At 45.2% G+C, this 18,419-nt stretch overlaps 1 protein-coding gene across 3 annotated transcripts in view; it reads left to right on the top strand.

Moving 5' to 3' along the window:
• LOC139571333 (inactive rhomboid protein 1-like) overlaps nt 1–18,419 on the top strand; it is a 75,094-nt gene that overhangs the window by 28,646 nt on the left and 28,029 nt on the right. For 2 of the 3 annotated variants that reach the window (XM_071394120.1, XM_071394118.1), the window contains exons 2-3: nt 16,491–16,643; nt 17,987–18,126. In XM_071394120.1, coding sequence (XP_071250221.1) covers nt 16,527–16,643; nt 17,987–18,126 — 257 coding nt within the window. In that variant the 5' untranslated portion in view covers nt 16,491–16,526. Of the gene's footprint in view, nt 1–235; nt 348–16,490; nt 16,644–17,986; nt 18,127–18,419 lie in introns of those variants that run through there. The other variant, XM_071394119.1, reaches the window with a different exon arrangement.

The following is an 18,419-nucleotide window of genomic DNA, read 5'->3' as shown; positions in this document are numbered from 1 at the left end:
AGTATGGCAGAACTTTGCAGGCTATCTCTGCAGTAGATCGAACTACCAAAGAGGGAGGAGTTGCAATCTTGATGAAAATTTTCGATTTTTTTTGGTGGCCTTTCTAAGCCAGGATTCAGACATGGCAAGGACATCAGGGTTGGCGGAGTGTGCTAAACCAGTGAATAAAGCAAACTTAGGGAGGAGGCTTCTGATGTTAACATGCATGAACCCAAGGCTTTTACGGTTACAGAAGTCAACACGAGAGCGCCTGGGGACACACAGGGCCTGGGTTAACCTCTACATCACCCGAGGAACAGAGGAGGAGTGTCACGGCCGTCGAATGAAGTAGACCAAAGCGCAGCGTGGTGAGCGTACATATTCCTTTTTATTAGGATGATGCCGACAAAAACAATAAACAATACAAAACAACCGTGAAGCTTAAGGGCTATGTGCCACAAACAAAGTTAACTTCCCACAAAGAAAGGAGGGAAAAGGGCTACCTAAGTATGGTTCCCAATCAGAGACAACGATAGACAGCTGTCCCTGATTGAGAACCATACCCGGCCAAAACATAGAAATACAAAATCATAGAAAAACAAAACATAGAATGCCCACCCCAAATCACACCCTGACCAAACCAAATAGACATAAAAAGGCTCTCTAAGGTCAGGGCGTGACAAGGAGTAGGATGAGGGTACGGCTAAAGGCTATCAGAACGGGTCCTCTAGTGCGTTGGGAACAGAGAATAAAAGGAGCAGATTTCTGGGTGTGGTAGGATAGATTCAGGGCATAACGTACAGACAGGGGTATGGTAGGATGCGGGTACAGTGGAGGTAAACTTAGGCATTGAGTGATGATAAGAGAGGTTGCGTCTCTGGAGGCACTAGTTATGCTAGGTGAGGTCACCGTATGTGTGGGAGGTGGGACAAAAGAGCTCTCTGAGGCATGTTGAGTGGGACTAGGGGCTCCGCAGTAAAATAAAACAAGGATAACTACCCTAAACAACAGTATACAAGGCATATTGACATTGGAGAGAGACATAAAGCGAGGCATAAAGCAATCACAGGTGTTGATTGGGAGAGCTAGCTAAGACAACAACGGGTAAGACAACAACAGCTAATCAGCTAAGACAACAACAACAGGTAAAATGGAGATGAATGGGCAGAGAGGGTCAGTTAATTACACACAGGGCCTGAGTTCAAGGCTGGGGCCGACAGATAAACAAAATGGAGTACCGTGATTAATGAACACTCCAGCAGGCATCAGCTATGTAGCCAAGTGATCATAGGGTCCAGTGAACAGCAATAGATGAAACAGGGAAGCCGTTTGGTAGTCGTTACTACGCTAGCTGGGAGATGCGCCTGGCTCGAGGCTAACTGGTGCTAGCTTCGGGACAAGGGAGTCACCGACGTCCGGCAAAGGCCGGTTGAGGGCAAATCGGATGGAATTACGTCGGCAGACCAGTCGTGATGGATCGGTTGGGCTCCGTGTCGACAAAGGGTCCAGGCCAATTGGCAAAAGAGATATTGTAGCTGGAGTAATTGTGTTTGCTAGCCGGGAGATGCGCCTGGCTCGAGGTTAACTGGTGCTAGCTTCGGGACAAGGGCGTTAGCCACTATAGCCACTCGGTAGCAGTTAGCTAGCTGCGATGATCCAGTGGTCCAGAGCTTACGGCAGGAATCCGGTGATGTAGTGGCTTCTAGTCGTGTTAGTGAAGAGTCCAGGAGGCATCAGCTGTGTAGCTGAGTGATCATAGGGTCCACTGAGCAGGCCGGGAGATGGGCCAATCGGTAGCAGCTAGCTAGCTGCGATGATCCGGTGTAATGGTCCAGAGCTTACGGCAGGAATCCGGTGATGTCGTGGAGAAAAGCAGTCCGGTATGCTCAGGGTTTATATCGCGCTGTGCAGACTGGCAGGTATTATCCAGGCTAAAAGTGGCTGGTGTCTGAGCTGAAGGTAAAGGCCGTTAGCAGTGGCTAACAATGACTAAATAGCTAGTAGCTAATTAGCTGGTTAGCGTCTGATGGCTAGCTTCTGATGGAGGTTCTAGCTATAAGGCCTAAAAATAGCAGATCCGTATCACATTGGGTGAGGCGGGTTGCCGGAAGGTATATTTAATTTAAAAATGGAAAAAGAGATTGAAATATACAAAAAATATGAAAAAAACATCAAATTTACACGGGACAACAACAAACACATCCGCACTGCTACGCCATCTTGGGAAAAACAGTGTTTGTGTCATGATGGTTTGTTCTTCACGCCCCACTGCTGTCAAAGCTGTGCTTTCAGCCTCTTCATCAGTGTCTGTGTCATGATCGTCTGTTGATGGCCCCTTAGAAGATCGCAACCATTTCTCCGTAAAATAGCTCCATCTTCTGTTTGTATGTTGTGTGACCTTGGCTGTACTTCAGTGATTACTGTTCCTTTCTGTCTCCATGTGTTTGTTTTGTCTTTGTCCCTCACGTTGTCCCCAGGTTGTAGTTCAGGCAGGTTTCTTGTCCCTCACGTTGTCCCCAGGTTGGAGTTCATGGAGGTTTCTTGTTCCTCACATTGTCCCCAGGTTGGAGTTCATGGAGGTTTCTTGTTCCTCACATTGTCCCCAGGTTGGAGTTCATGGAGATTTCTTGTCCCTCACATTGTCCCCAGGTTGTAGTTCAGGCAGGTTTCTTGTCCCTCACATTGTCCCCAGGTTGGAGTTCATGGAGGTTTCTTGTTCCTCACATTGTCCCAGGTTGGAGTTCATGGAGGTTTCTTGTTCCTCACATTTTACATTTACATTTAAGTCATTTAGCAGACACTCTTATCCAGAGCGACTTACAAATTGGTGCATTCACCTTATGATATCCAGTGAAACAACCACTTTACAATAGTGCATCTAGCTCTTTTAAGGGGGGGGGGGGTTAGAAGGATTACTTTATCCTATCCTAGGTATTCCTTAAAGAGGTGGGGTTTCAGGTGTCTCCGGAAGGTGGTGATTGACTCCGCTGACCTGGCGTCGTGAGGGAGTTTGTTCCACCATTGGGGTGCCAGAGCAGCGAACAGTTTTGACTGGGCTGAGCGGGAACTGTACTTCCTCAGAGGTAGGGAGGCGAGCAGGCCAGAGGTGGATGAACGCAGTGCCCTTGTTTGGGTGTAGGGCCTGATCAGAGCCTGAAGGTACGGAGGTGCCGTTCCCCTCACAGCTCCGTAGGCAAGCACCATGGTCTTGTAGCGGATGCGAGCTTCAACTGGAAGCCAGTGGAGAGAGCAGAGGAGCGGGGTGACGTGAGAGAACTTGGGAAGGTTGAACACCAGACGGGCTGCGGCGTTCTGGATGAGTTGTAGGGGTTTAATGGCACAGGCAGGGAGCCCAGCCAACAGCGAGTTGCAGTAATCCAGACGGGAGATGACAAGTGCCTGGATTAGGACCTGCGCCGCTTCCTGTGTGAGGCAGGGTCGTACTCTGCGAATGTTGTAGAGCATGAACCTACAGGAACGGGTCACCGCCTTGATGTTAGTTGAGAACGACAGGGTGTTGTCCAGGATCACGCCAAGGTTCTTAGCACTCTGGGAGGAGGACACAATGGAGTTGTCAACCGTGATGGCGAGATCATGGAACGGGCAGTCCTTCCCCGGGAGGAAGAGCAGCTCCGTCTTGCCGAGGTTCAGCTTGAGGTGGTGATCCGTCATCCACAATGATATGTCTGCCAGACATGCAGAGATGCGATTCGCCACCTGGTTATCAGAAGGGGGAAAGGAGAAGATTAATTGTGTGTCGTCTGCATAGCAATGATAGGAGAGACCATGTGAGGATATGACAGAGCCAAGTGACTTGGTGTATAGCGAGAATAGGAGAGGGCCTAGAACAGAGCCCTGGGGGACACCAGTGGTGAGAGCACGTGGTGCGGAGACAGATTCTCGCCACGCCACCTGGTAGGAGCGACCTGTCAGGTAGGACGCAATCCAAGCGTGGGCCGCGCCGGAGATGCCCAACTCGGAGAGGGTGGAGAGGAGGATCTGATGGTTCACAGTATCAAAGGCAGCCGATAGGTCTAGAAGGATGAGAGCAGAGGAGAGAGAGTTAGCTTTAGCAGTGTGGAGCGCCTCCGTGACACAGAGAAGAGCAGTCTCAGTTGAATGACTAGTCTTGAAACCTGACTGATTTGGATCAAGAAGGTCATTCTGAGAGAGATAGCAGGAGAGCTGGCCAAGGACGGCACGTTCAAGAGTTTTGGAGAGAAAAGAAAGAAGGGATACTGGTCTGTACATTGTCCCCAGGTTGTAGTTCAGGCAGGTTTCTTGTCCCTCACATTGTCCCCAGGTTGGAGTTCATGGAGGTTTCTTGTCCCTCACATTGTCCCCAGGTTGGAGTTCATGGAGGTTTATTGTTCCTCACATTGTCCCCAGGTTGGAGTTCATGGAGGTTTATTGTTCCTCACATTGTCCCCAGGTTGGACTTCATGGAGGTTTCTTGTCCCTCACATTGTCCCCAGGTTGTAGTTCAGGCAGGTTTCTTGTCCCACACATTGTCCCCAGGTTGTAGTTCATGGAGGTTTCTTGTCCCTCACATTGTCCCCAGGTTGGAGTTCATGGAGGTTTCTTGTCCCTCACATTGTCCCCAGGTTGTAGTTCAGGCAGGGTTTCTTGTCCCTCACATTGTCCCCAGGTTGTAGTTCAGGCAGGTTTCTTGTCCCTCACATTGTCCCCAGGTTGTAGTTCAGGCAGGTTTCTTGTCCCTCACATTGTCCCCAGGTTGTAGTTCAGGCAGGTTTCTTGTTCCTCACATTGTCCCCAGGTTGGAGTTCATGGAGGTTTCTTGTTCCTCACATTGTCCCCAGGTTGTAGTTCAGGCAGGTTTCTTGTCCCTCACATTGTCCCCAGGTTGGAGTTCATGGAGGTTTCTTGTCCCTCACATTGTCCCCAGGTTGGAGTTCATGGAGGTTTCTTGTCCCTCACATTGTCCCCAGGTTGGAGTTCATGGAGGTTTCTTGTCCCTCACATTGTCCCCAGGTTGGAGTTCATGGAGGTTTCTTGTCCCTCACATTGTCCCCAGGTTGTAGTTCAGGCAGGTTTCTTGTCCCTCACATTGTCCCCAGGTTGGAGTTCATGGAGGTTTCTTGTTCCTCACATTGTCCCCAGGTTGGAGTTCATGGAGGTTTCTTGTTCCTCTGTCATAGGAGAACTTTTACTTAGTTTTTTGTTGTTCCTTGAACTTCCTCACTTTTTCTCTCTCTTTCATTTTTAGGAGGTTCTCCTTGATGGGTCAGTTGGTCCTCAGTCTGCGTCCCATGAGGAGCTGTGCTGGTCTCAAGTGTCGTTGTGCGGTATACAAGCAGGTTCCTGTAGAAGGCAGTTCCACTGTCTTTTACTTTGTACATCAGTCTCTTCACTGTCTGAACAGATTTCTCCACCATTCCATTTGATTGTGGGAAGCGTGGACTTGATGTAGTGTGGACGAAGTCCCAGTCCTTGCTGAATTGTTTGAATTTTGCATTGGAGAATTGCGGACCATTATCTCAGGCGTCAGGAGAATATGGATATCAAACAGGTTATCACAGCATCTTTGGTGGTAGTGTTCAGCCTACAAACCTCTGGATACAGGGAGTAGGACTCTGTGACAACAAGGTAATCCATTCAATTACATATGAAAAGGTCAGCTCCTACCTTTTGGTATGGTCTCTCAGGTGCAGGATAGGGCTTTAATGGCTCAGCAGGGTTCTTGCACTTCTCGGTTCCTATGTGGCCTTCATTCATCTTATTTAGCATTTCCTTTCTCAGACTTTTCGGAATTAGTATTTTGCTTCCCTTGTAGATAATGTTTCCAATTGCTATCAGCTTAGCTCTGCAATTACAGTATTCAGTTATGTCTTATGAAGAGTCTTGTTTCATGTTAGGTCATCCATTGATGATTGTTTTCTTCAGGTTTGTCAGTGTTGTGTCTTTTTCTGTCTCAGTCTGTATGATTTCCATCTGCATATGCGACTGGCAATGCTGTTGTGATCATGTCCACGTATGCTCTCACTTGTTCATCTGCTTTGGTGCTCGCTAGCGCCTTCGGGTCATCAGCTCTAGAAAGAGTTTCTGCTGTGCACATCTTTCTTGGTGTGTGTTCTACATTCAGAGCGTTGTAGTTTGATCATCATCAAATCAAATGTTGTTAGTCACATCCGCCGAATACAACAGGTGTAGACCTTACAGTGAAATGCTTACTTATGAGCCCCTAACCAACAACTCCGTTTAAAAAAATACGGATAAGAATAAGAAATGAAAGTAACAAGTAATTAAAGAGCAACAGTAAAATAACAATAGTGAGACTATGTACAGGGGGGGTACCGGTACAGGATCAATGTGCGGGGGCACCGGTTAGTTGACGTAATATGTACATGTAGGTAGAGTTATTAAAGTGACTATGCATAGATGATAACAACAGAGAGTAGAAGCGGTGTAAAAGAGGGGGAGGGGCGGGGGGCAATGCAAATAGTCTGGGTAGCCATTTGATTAGGTGTTCAGGAGTCTTATGGCTTGGGGGTAGAAGCTGTTTAGAAGCCTCTTGGAAATAAAGGAGAGCCGCACACTCTAAGAGCTCAGATGCAAAAATGTAATGTCCAACGTTTCGACAGGCAAGCTGTCTTCATCAGGGTATAATCACAAACACTGCTGGGTGACTTGTTTATATAGTGTCAAAAGACACACACAGGTGTCTTTAATCATGGCCAAGTATGGCCTAATATCATTGGTTAATTCTCAAATATTAAAATGACATACAAAGAACAACATACAAAAAACAAATGGATAGCATACGATCATAGATTCGATTTAGACTACATAAGCTTACAAACAATTACAATGGCAAAGTCACAATAATCACAAGAATGGCTTCAGATCAAAGTCTATGTTGAGACCGAAGGGAGCAAGGGTCTTTAAATTAAGGATCCAGGCAGCCTCTCGTTTTAACAATAAATTGTCGAGGTCACCCCCTCTCCTAGGGAGGGTGACATGTTCGATGCCAATATAACGCAGAGACGAAATCGAGTGGTTTGCTTCCAAAAAGTGGGCCGCAACTGGGTAAGGCGAGTTTTTGCACCTAATGGTGCTACGATGCTCTGAGATACGTACTTTTAATTCGCGCTTTGTTTTACCCACATCATTTCTACCACAAGGGCATGTTATAAGATAAATAACTGCCTTAGTGGAGCACGTAATAACACCTTTGATTGGGATCTGTTTCCCTGTTTGGAGGTGTTTGAAGGATCTACATTTATAAGTGCCATTGCATTGAACACAGCCATTACACTTGTAATTTCTATCCAGTAGTGGCGCAAATAGACGTTGTTCAGGGATATCTTGGGGCCAATTGGTCTCGGAGATTTCTGCCCCGCGAGAATACGACCAAGGGAAGGTCCGAAAACACATTACCGAGACTATCATCGGATTTAAGAATGTGCCAATGTTTGTGAACGACTCCCATAATTTGTTCAGAGCACTTTGAATAGCGGATAGTTAGAACGCAAAAATGCTTATTTTTACGAGACTGACCTTGAAAAAGGTCATGTTTTGTTTAGAATTTTCTCAATGGCAGTATTAATCTGATCATTTTTGTACCCCCTCTCCTTGACTTTTGTAGGCACAAAAAATAACCCTTTATTAAGAAAGGAGACATGGGCAGGGCTCAATATCTTGCTTGATAAATTAATGACACTCAGTCCCGTGGGTTCTGGGACTGTGTGAATGGTCCCCTCTGACTCTGGTAGTCGTTTCTTCTTACCCCGTCGGGTGCGGCATCTCATCGGTGCGCGTGCCTGCGGCCACCTCCGCCCTTCCGTCAGTCCAGTCTCTCGTTGAATAAAGAACTGCCACTGGAAGCCGATGAGGCGCTGGTTGTAGAGTGTTGATCAGACGGAGGTGGATATAGGTAAGCGGCATCCCTCCTGCGTCTGCCATGGAGAGGAGGAGCAGGACCTCCCTTGTCAGGGTTTCTCCAGAAGTAGACTTTGTCCTCGGCCTGATCTCTTAGAGTGTGCGGCTCTCCTTTATTTTCAAGTTTTCCACTCCGCTAGCCAGCACCTCGCTGAAATAGGTGTGCGTTTCTTTTTCTTCTAGAAGCCTCTTGGACCTAGACTTGGCGGTCCGGTACCACTTGCCGTGCAGTAGCAGAGAGAACAGTCTATGACCAGGGTGGCTGGAGTCTTTGACAATTTTTAGGGCCTTCCTCTGACACAGCCTGGTATAGAGGTCCTGAATGGCAGGAAGCTTGCACTACCCTCTGTAGTGCCTTGCGGTCGGAGGCCGAGCAGTTGCCATACCAGGCAGTGATGCAACCAGTCAGGATGCTCTCGATGGTGCAGCTGTAGAACCTTTTGACGATCTGAGGACCCATGCCAAATCTTTTCAGTCTCCTGAGGGGGAATAGATTTTGTCGCGCCCTCTTCACGACTGTCTTGGTGTGCTTGGACCATGTTAGTTTGTTGGTGATGTGGACACCAAGAAACTTGAAGCTCGCAACCTGCTCCACTGCAGCCCCGTCGATGAGAATTGGGGCGTGCTCAGTCCTCTTATTCCTGTAGTCCACAATCATCTCCTTTGTCCTGATCACGTTGAGGGAGAGGTTGTTGTCCCGGCACCACACGGCCAGGTCTCTGACCTCCTCCCTATAGAATGTCTCATCGTTGTCGGTGATCAGGCCAACCACTGGCAAACTTAATGATTGTGTTGGAGTCCTGCCTGGCAGTCATGAGTGAACAGGGAGTACAGGAGGGGACTGAGCACGCACCCCTGAGGGGCCCCTGTGTTGAGGATTAGCGTGGCGGATATGTTGTTACCTACCCTTACCACCTGGGCGTGGCCCGTCAGGAAGTCGGGGGATCCAGTTGCAGAGGGAGGTGTTTAGTCCCAGGGTCCTTAGCTTATTGATAAGCTTTGAGGACACTATGGTGTTGAACGCTGAGCTGTAGTCAATGAATAGTATTCTCACGTAGGTGTTCCTTTTGTCCAGGTGGGAAAGGGCAATGTGGAGTGCAATAGAGATTGCATCATCTGTGGATCTGTTGGGGCTGTATGCAAATTCGAGTGGGTCTAGGGTTTCTGGGATAATGGTGTTGATATGAGCCATGACCAGCCTTTCAAAGCACTTCATGGCTACAGACGTGAGTGCTACGGGTCGGTAGTCATTTAGGCACGTTACCTTAGTGTTCTTGGGCACAGGGACTATGGTGGTCTGCTTGAAACATGTTGTTATTACAGACTCAGACAGGGAGAGGTTGAAAATGTCAGTGAAGACACTTGCCAGTTGGTCAGCACATGCTCGCAGTACACGTCCTGGTAATCCGTCTGGCCCTGCGGCCTTGTGAATGTTGACCTGTTTAAAGGTCTTACTCACATTGGCTGCAGAGAGAATGATCACACAGTCTTCCGGAACAGCTGGTGCTCTCATGCATGTGTCAGTGCCATTTGCCCTGAAGCGAGCATAGAAGTAGTTTAGCTCGTCTGCTAGGCTCGTGTCGCTGGGCAGCTCTCAGCTGTGCTTCCCTTTGTAGTCTGTGATGGTTTGCAAGCCCTGCCATATCCGACGAGCATCAGAGCTGGTGTAGTACAATTTGATCTTAGTCCTGTGTTGACGCTTTGCCTGTTTGATGCTTCATCGGAGGGCATAGCGAGATATCTTATAAGCTTCCGGGTTAGAGTCCCGCACCTTGAAAGTGGCAGCTCTAGCCTTTAGCTCAGTGTGGATGTTTCCTGTAATCCATGGCTTCTAGTTGTGGTTTGTACGTACGGTCACTGTGGGGACGACGTCATCGATGCACTTATTGATAAAGCCAATGACTGATGTGGAGTACTCCTCAATGCCATCGGAGGAATCCCGGAACATATTCCAGTCTGTGCTAGCAAAACAGTCCTATAGCTTAGCATCTGCTTCATCTGACCCCTTTTTTATTGATCTAGTCACTAGTGCTTCCTGCTTTCATTTGTGCTTGTAAGCAGTAATCAGGAGGATAGAACTATGATCAGATTTGCCAAATGGAGGGCGAGGGAGAGCTTTGTGTGTGGAGTAAAGGTGGTCCAGAGTTTTTTTTTTCTCTGGTTGCACATTTAACATGCTGATAGAAATTTGGTAAAATGGATTTAAGTTTTTCTGCATTAAAGTCTCCGGCTACTAGGAGTGCCGCCTCTGGGTGAGCGTTTTCCTGTTTGCTTATGGCGAAATACAGCTCATTCAATGCTGTCTTAGTGCCGGCCTCTGACTGTGTTGGTATGTAAACAGTTATGAAAAATGCAGATGAAAACACTCTAGGTAGATAGTGTGGTCTACAGCTTATCGTGAGATATTCTACCTCAGGCGAGCAATAGCTTGAGACTTCCTTGCACCAGCTGTTTACAAAAATGTTACAAAAATACATAGCCTGCCACCCCTTGTCTTACCAGACGCCACAGTTCTATCCTGCCGGTACAGTGTATAACCAGCTGGCTGTATGTTGATAGTGTCAGACTCGTTAAAGGAAAAAAAGTTTTCTGCCAGTCCGTGGTAAGTAATCGCAGTCCTGATGTCCAGAAGTTATTTTCGGTCATAAGAGACGGTATCGGCAACATTATGTACAAAATAAGTAAAAAAATAAGTTACAAAAACGCTAATAAAACGGGGGAAAAACACAATCGGTTGGGAACACTTAAAACGTCTGCCTTCTTCTCTGGTGCCATTTTTAGACATTCTTTGGACTCTCAGCAGACAGTCATTCAATGGCTTTTGAAACAGCAGAATCAGTGGTTTGTGATCCGTTTCAACGCTGATCACTTGTCCTGACACAAACCAATGGAATCTCTCACAAGCATATGTTATGCTGAGCAACTCCTTTTCAATTCGAGAATAACGGGTCATTGAACGAGATGCATATGCCACTGTTTGCCAGTTGTTGTCATATTTCTGCAACTGAACACTGTGATGCATCCAATGATATATTGATGGGTCTCGCTGGGCCGTAAAACCTAAAGACTGGTTCCTCTGCCAGCTGTTTTTTTCAAGTTGTTCCTTGCAGTCTCATTTTCATGATTCCATTCCCATTCTATATTATTTTACGTCAGTCTTCTCAGCAGAGCGATCTTCTCTGAGAGGCTGTGTATGAATTTTCCCAAATAGTTGACCCTGCCATTAAACCTCTGGACATCCTTTTTACTCTCTAGTTTTGGCTTGTTATCCACAGCAGATATTTTTCTCAGGTCAGGTCTGATGCCTCCACTGCTGATGATGTCTCCAACGACAGTCAACTCTGTCACACTCTGTCACACTAAGGCATTTCTCTCTGTTCAGTTTCAAGATTGAGAAAAGAAAAAAATTCCCACTATTGTCTTCTCTATGATACTCTCTGTTGTCTTCTCTATGATTCCCACTATTGTCTTCTCTATGATACTCTCTGTTGTCTTCTCTATGATACTCTCTGTTGTCTTCTCTATGATTCCCACTATTGTCTTCTCTATGATACTCTCTGTTGTCTTCTCTATGATACTCTCTGTTGTCTTCTCTATGATACTCTATTGTCTTCTCTATGATACTCTCTGTTGTCTTCTCTATGATACTCTCTGATTCTCACTGTTGTCTTCTCTATGATACTCACTATTGTCTTCTCTATGATACTCTCTGTTGTCTTCTCTATGATTCTCTCTGTTGTCTTCTCTATGATACTCTCTGTTGTCTTCTCTATGATTCCCACTATTGTCTTCTCTATGATACTCTCTGTTGTCTTCTCTATGATACTCTCTGTTGTCTTCTCTATGATACTCTCTGTTGTCTTCTCTATGATACTCTGTTGTCTTCTCTATGATACTCTCTGTTGTCTTCTCTATGATACTCTCTGTTGTCTTCTCTATGATACTCTCTGTTGTCTTCTCTATGATACTCTCTGGTGTCTTCTCTATGATACTCTATTGTCTTCTCTATGATACTCTCTGTTGTCTTCTCTATGATTCCCACTATTGTCTTCTCTATGATACTCTCTGTTGTCTTCTCTATGATACTCTCTGTTGTCTTCTCTATGATACTCTCTGTTGTCTTCTCTATGATACTCTCTGTTGTCTTCTCTATGATACTCTCTGTTGTCTTCTCTATGATACTCTCTGTTGTCTTCTCTATGATACTCTCTGGTGTCTTCTCTATGATACTCTCTGTTGTCTTCTCTATGATACTCTATTGTCTTCTTTATGATACTCTCTGTTGTCTTCTCTATGATACTCTCTGTTGTCTTCTCTATGATACTCTCTGGTGTCTTCTCTATGATACTCTATTGTCTTCTCTATGATACTCTCTGTTCCCACTATTGTCTTCTCTATGATACTCTCTGTTGTCTTCTCTATGATACTCTCTGTTGTCTTCTCTATGATTCCCACTATTGTCTTCTCTATGATACTCTCTGTTGTCTTCTCTATGATACTCTCTGTTGTCTTCTCTATGATTCCCACTATTTTCTTCTCTATGATACTCTCTGTTGTCTTCTCTATGATACTCTATTGTCTTCTCGATGATACTCTCTGTTGTCTTCTCTATGATACTCACTATTGTCTTCTCTACGATACCCTCTGTTGTCTTCTCTATGATACTCTCTGTTGTCTTCTCTATGATACTCTCTGTTGTCTTCTCTATGATACTCTATTGTCTTCTCTATGATACTCTCTGTTGTCTTCTCTATGATACTCTATGTTGTCTTCTCTATGATTCTCACTATTGTCTTTATGATTCTCACTATTGTCTTTATGATTCTCACTGTTGTCTTCTCTATGATTCTCACTGTTGTCTTCTCTATGATACTCACTGTTGTCTTCTCTATGATTCTCACTGTTGTCTTCTCTATGATTCTCACTGTTGTCTTCTCTATGATTCTCACTGTTGTCTTCTCTATGATTCTCACTGTTGTCTTCTCTATGATACTCACTATTGTCTTCTCTATGATTCTCAGTGTTGTCTTCTCTATGATTCTCACTGTTGTCTTCTCTATGATTCTCAGTGTTGTCTTCTCTATGATTCTCACTGTTGTCTTCTCTATGATACTCACTATTGTCTTCTCTATGATACTATTGTCTCTATGATTCTCACTGTTGTCTTCTCTATGATTCTCACTGTTGTCTTCTCTATGATACTCACTGTTGTCAGGCTGATGTTTTATTAACTCTGTGTTTTTTGCAGCAGGTGTGAGCTGTTGTAATCACACAAAACGAGGGAAGGCCCCAGAAGAGGAACACAACACACACACACACACACACACACACACACACACACACACACACACACACACACACACACACACACACACACACACACACACACACACACACACACACACACACACACACACACACACACACACACACACACACACAGATATGACTAACATCTGGCACAAATCAAAACCCACTACACAGACCTCGAATGTCACATAGGGGGAGGGGGAGGCATGCCTAGATGATGGGTAAAGTTGCATTTGGTTCATTTGAACTGAGATATGAATTAAAAATAAATAACAGAAACACGTCAAATATTAGATACAGGATCAGATTTTTTCTAACACATCAAATATTGATTCCAGCCAAAGATGCATAACACAGAAGTCCATTGACATGACACAAGTGGGGAAATATCACTGTTTGGACTGAGATCCTATCAGGCTTATTGGTTTGTCCATAAAGCATAAAGAAAGCAGAGCTCCTCTACAATGCTCTGTTAAGCTGAAATGAGAAGAGCTGGGATCAGGCTCTGTAAGGTTACACTGACCTTGTGCCAGTTATAATGTCATAAAAATGCAGCTTGGCATTTCTTTTCTCGAGGAAGGAAGGTTGAAATGAGAGAGGGAGAAGTAGAGATGGAGAGAAGGAGGAGAGAGAGAGTAGGAGAAAGGGAGCGAGAGAGAGAGTTCGAGAGAGAGAGAGAGAGAGCCATTGGTTTGGAAAGTGCAAGGCTATTGATATAGACACAATGAGGCGTAACTTGAGCTCCATTCAACCCCAGTACCATACAGTGCAAAGCTCTTATCATGAGTACAGCAAACATGGTAGGAGAAGACAATGTTTTGACAGCTATTATATGCAAAGTGACATTCTGTTGAATTTCAATAAGATGTGTCTGGAGGAACTGTCCATGGATGTAAAACAGGCCCAAGTACTTACTGTAGTTACGCAACTGTTAGAGAAGATCCATCTCTGGAGTGGATCTCTGGAGTTGCCCACCAATCCATCCATGTACTGTAGTGAAATCAACACCAAGGTTCATGACACAAGAGCAAACCCATTCATTCTGTTCCATTCAATGTTCCATTCAATGAAAACTCACTTCCATTCAGTTCCATTTGACTACTGGTGCAGGGTGAATTCCTGGAGATTCTTGATGTTTATGATATCACCCATCCAGTTCCTGTCCTGATCTCCCTCCAGGGGTGGGCAACTCCTCGAGGGCCTGATTGGTGTCACACTTTTTCTCCATCCCTAGCAAACACCGCTGATTAATCAAATTGCATTCTAAACTGAAGATCATGATTAGTTGATTGTTGGAGTCAGGGGTGTTAGATGGGACTGGGGCAAAAGTGTGACACCAATCAGGCCCCGAGGACTGGAGTTGCCCAGGCCTGCTAGGCTGACATACAGGAGGAGGGTAAAGCCTTAATCTGCTTGTCATACGACACACACACAGAGATGTAGAAAACTGACTGGGTGAAAGAGGAATAGAGCGATAGAGGGATCATGAAATAACAAACAATGTATTTTGTGTCAAAAGGGGGGTGAGAGAGGCAGTGCTTTCGTTTTTATTGTTTTGTTTTAGGATGTGGTCGTATTGTTATCGTGCTATTTGTAGGAGCCCTAATCAGTCTGGATCACTGAACTGTTACAGATTGCACAATAGAAATGTAAAGGTAATTTACGATTTAGCCTACATATGCAGCGTTTACCGTGAATGCAGGAGCACACAGGGTTCTAGAACCAACCACAGAATGACTGTCAGAACACACAGAACACACAGAACACCGAATACACAGAACACACAACACACAGAACACAGGACACACAGAACACATAACACACAGAACAAAGAGCACACAAAACACAGAACACACAGAATGCACAGAACACAGAATACAAAACACACAGAACACAGAGCACACAAAAGACACAGAACACAGAGCACACAGAACAAAGAGCACACAGAACAAAGAGCAGACAGAACACAGAACACCAGAACACACTGAACACAGAACATAAAACACAGAACACACTGAACACACAGAACACACAGAACACACAAAACACAGCCAGGCGAGGAAAAACTGCACATTCTTATGTGCTGCTTTTTTCTGAATTCTTTCTGTAAAACTCCATTATCTTGGGTTTGGAAACAGCCTCTCTCACTGCCTGGCTGGCTAGTGAGTCTCTGCTGGTATTGAATAGCACACAGCTTGTTGGACTTGGCTGAATATTCAGCCTCAACAATCAATTACAAGACCAACCTGCTGAATGAATGAATGATTATATCAATACAAGTTTGCCTAAGGCTTACATCAAAGATCATATCCTAGCTCTTGACACATGGCAAGCAATATATTAGTCAACTCCTTAGTGAGAAACCCCCTGCCAGTCTGTAGACGGTGTGGGTTTAGGTTTGAATTGTATGTGTACAGTATCCCAATCAATCCCTCTCTGTGGTTCTGTCCACAGGATTCCTCAGTACTATATGTGTGGAGTTGAACCCCTCATTATACTTGAGTCAGGCTGGTCCTTTGATGCAGCGGTTCCGGTGCAGATGGCTGCTTCCAGGGGTTGGCCTTGATTAGCAGCTTGTTAGAGGTTTACTGTATAAAGGTTGTGTGTGTGTGTGTGTGTGTGTGTGTGTGTGTGTGTGTGTGTGTGTGTGTGTGTGTGTGTGTGTGTGTGTGTGTGTGTGTGTGTGTGTGTGTGTGTGTGTGTGTGTGTGTGTGTGTGTGTGTGTGTGTATAAACATCCTCAGCCACCCCCCACGCAGAGGTGGCTGAGTTCAAAGACTAACAGTAAATACAACATTTATTGGGGATAAGATTTAGAGGCAATCACTGCCCCCTTGTGGGAGTTTATAGTAGTACAAAGACTTGAAAAACAGTCCATGGAAATCATAGGTCTGCCTTGGTCATGCAGTGGTACAGTGATAGCACACCCGACACAAAGACATATGACTACACAGAATGGAAGAAAGGCTGTGAATGTACATAAAGAGCCCAGAGCAGACTGCTCTAAAGCCTAAATCTGAGGCTGTGTCCAGATGGGCAGACAGACAGTGGACACAGGGCAGGGTATGTCCAGTTTAGAGGGCAGTCTGTCTGTTTGTGATGGGCTGCGCTAGCAGCATTAGGATTATGGAATTACCCAATCATGAAAAGTACTCAATAAAGCTGCTCAATGCGCTCCACTCTGAGTCAGATCGCTGGGTTTATCTGTAGTACGGCTACTGTGTGTGGGTGTGTGTGTGTGTGCTTGTGTGTGCGTTCTGAACTTCTGTCTCACATCTCTCCTTCCTCTCCCTGTGTCTCCAGCTGGCAGGTGTAGCGCGGTAGGGGGCGGTAGAGAGCATGGCTGAGCCCAGCCAGCCCCAGGAGAGCAGCAGTCTGCAGAGGAAGAAACCTCCATGGCTCAAAGTGGACATCCCCCCACAGCTGTCCCTGGATGAGCCCTTAACATTAATACAGGTATGATGAAACACCTCTCTCTCTCGATCTATCTCTCTCAATTCAATTTAAGCGGCTTTATTGGAATGGGAAACATGTTTAAATTGCCAAAGCAAGTAAAGTAGATAATAAACAAAAGTGAAATTAACAATAAAAAATGAACAGTAAACATTACACTCACATAAGTAAGTTACAATAGAATAAAGACATTTCAAATATCATGTTATGTCTAAATACAGTGTTGTAATGATGTGCAAATAGTTTTTATTTTATTTATTTTTATTTCACCTTTATTTAACCAGGTAGGCCAGTTGAGAACAAGTTCTCATTTACAACTGCGACCTGGCCAAGATAAAGCAAAGCAATGCGACAAAAACAACAACACAGAGTTATACATGGGATAAACAAACGTACAGTCAATAACACAATAGAAAAATCTGTGTACAGTGTGTGCAAACTGGTTTCCCTTATCTTGTGGTAACAGGTCACAAATCTTGCTGCTGTGATTGCACACTGTGGTATTTCACCCAATAGATACAGGAGTGTATTAAAATTGGATTTGTTTTTGAATTCTTTGTGGGTCTGTGTAATCTGAGGGAAATATGTGTCTCTAATATCTACATTTGGCAGGAGGTTAGGAAGTGCAGCTCAGTTTCCACCTCATTTTGTGGGCAGTGTGCACATAGCCTGTCTTCTCTTGAGAGCCAGGTCTGCCTACGTCAGCCTTTCTCAATAGCAAGGCTATGCTCACTGAGTCTGTACATAGTCAAAGCTTTCTTTAAGTTTGGGTCAGTCACGGTGGTCAGGTATTCTGCCACTGTGTACTCTCTGTTTAGGGCCAAATAGCATTCTAGTTTGCTCAGTGTTTTTGTAAATTATTTTCAATGTGTCAGGTAATTATCTTTTTGTTTTCTCATGATTTGGTTGGGTCTAATTGTGTTGCTGTCCTGGGGCTCTCTGGGGTCTGTTTGTGTTTGTGAACAGAACCCCAGGACCAGCTTGTTTAGGGGGCTCTTCTCCTGGTTAATTTCACTGTAGGTGATGGCTTTGTTATAGAAGGTTTTCTGGACACTCACTCACTCACACCTTATGTTCCAGATACAATGCAAATCGATAGACCGAAAACACACTTATACAGGTACAGCACACACATTCATAGATACAGTTACTATAATCTGGCCTGTATACAGGTACTGTAATCTGGCCTACATACAGGTAGAGGTAGTGTAATCTGGCCTACATACAGGTACTGTAATCTGGCTTACATACAGTTTCAATAGATGCATTACAGTGACAACCAGCTACAGTAAATCCACTGAGCTATTGAGGAGAAATAACTTTTTGTTGTCTGGTGTGTGTTGCAGCCGGTGAAGAGGCAGAGGTTCCTGCACAGTGTGAGCATGCCCTGTGAGATCACACAACCAGGCATCGCAACCTTTGACCCCAGCAATTATCTCCGACCCCCTCTGCAGCGCCAGCCCTCCATCACAGAGACCATCAAGAGGTGAGACCACACACACACGTGCTTGCATCACACACCACACCATCCACTATCCTTGCTTAACTGCTCACTACTATGATTTCTGCATGCCCTGAATATCTTTTCTAAACCCTAACTTTTACTGACTGACTCTTCTTCCAGCTGATCTGAACTTTATACTATTTTTATTGACATTTTTCCTCTCTTTTACTTCCCACTCTCTCTCCTTTCTCTATATGTTTTCCATCTCTCTCCTTCTCTGCCTACCTACCTCCCCGTCTTCCCCCCGTCTGGTGTGTGTAGTGGGAAGAGGGTGC

Source organism: Salvelinus alpinus, chromosome 3 (assembly GCF_045679555.1).
Source record: "Salvelinus alpinus chromosome 3, SLU_Salpinus.1, whole genome shotgun sequence".
NCBI classification, from domain to species: Eukaryota; Metazoa; Chordata; class Actinopteri; order Salmoniformes; family Salmonidae; genus Salvelinus; species Salvelinus alpinus.
The sequence above is the reverse complement of the archived record's forward strand: the minus strand, read 5'-3'. Positions and strand labels throughout refer to the sequence as shown.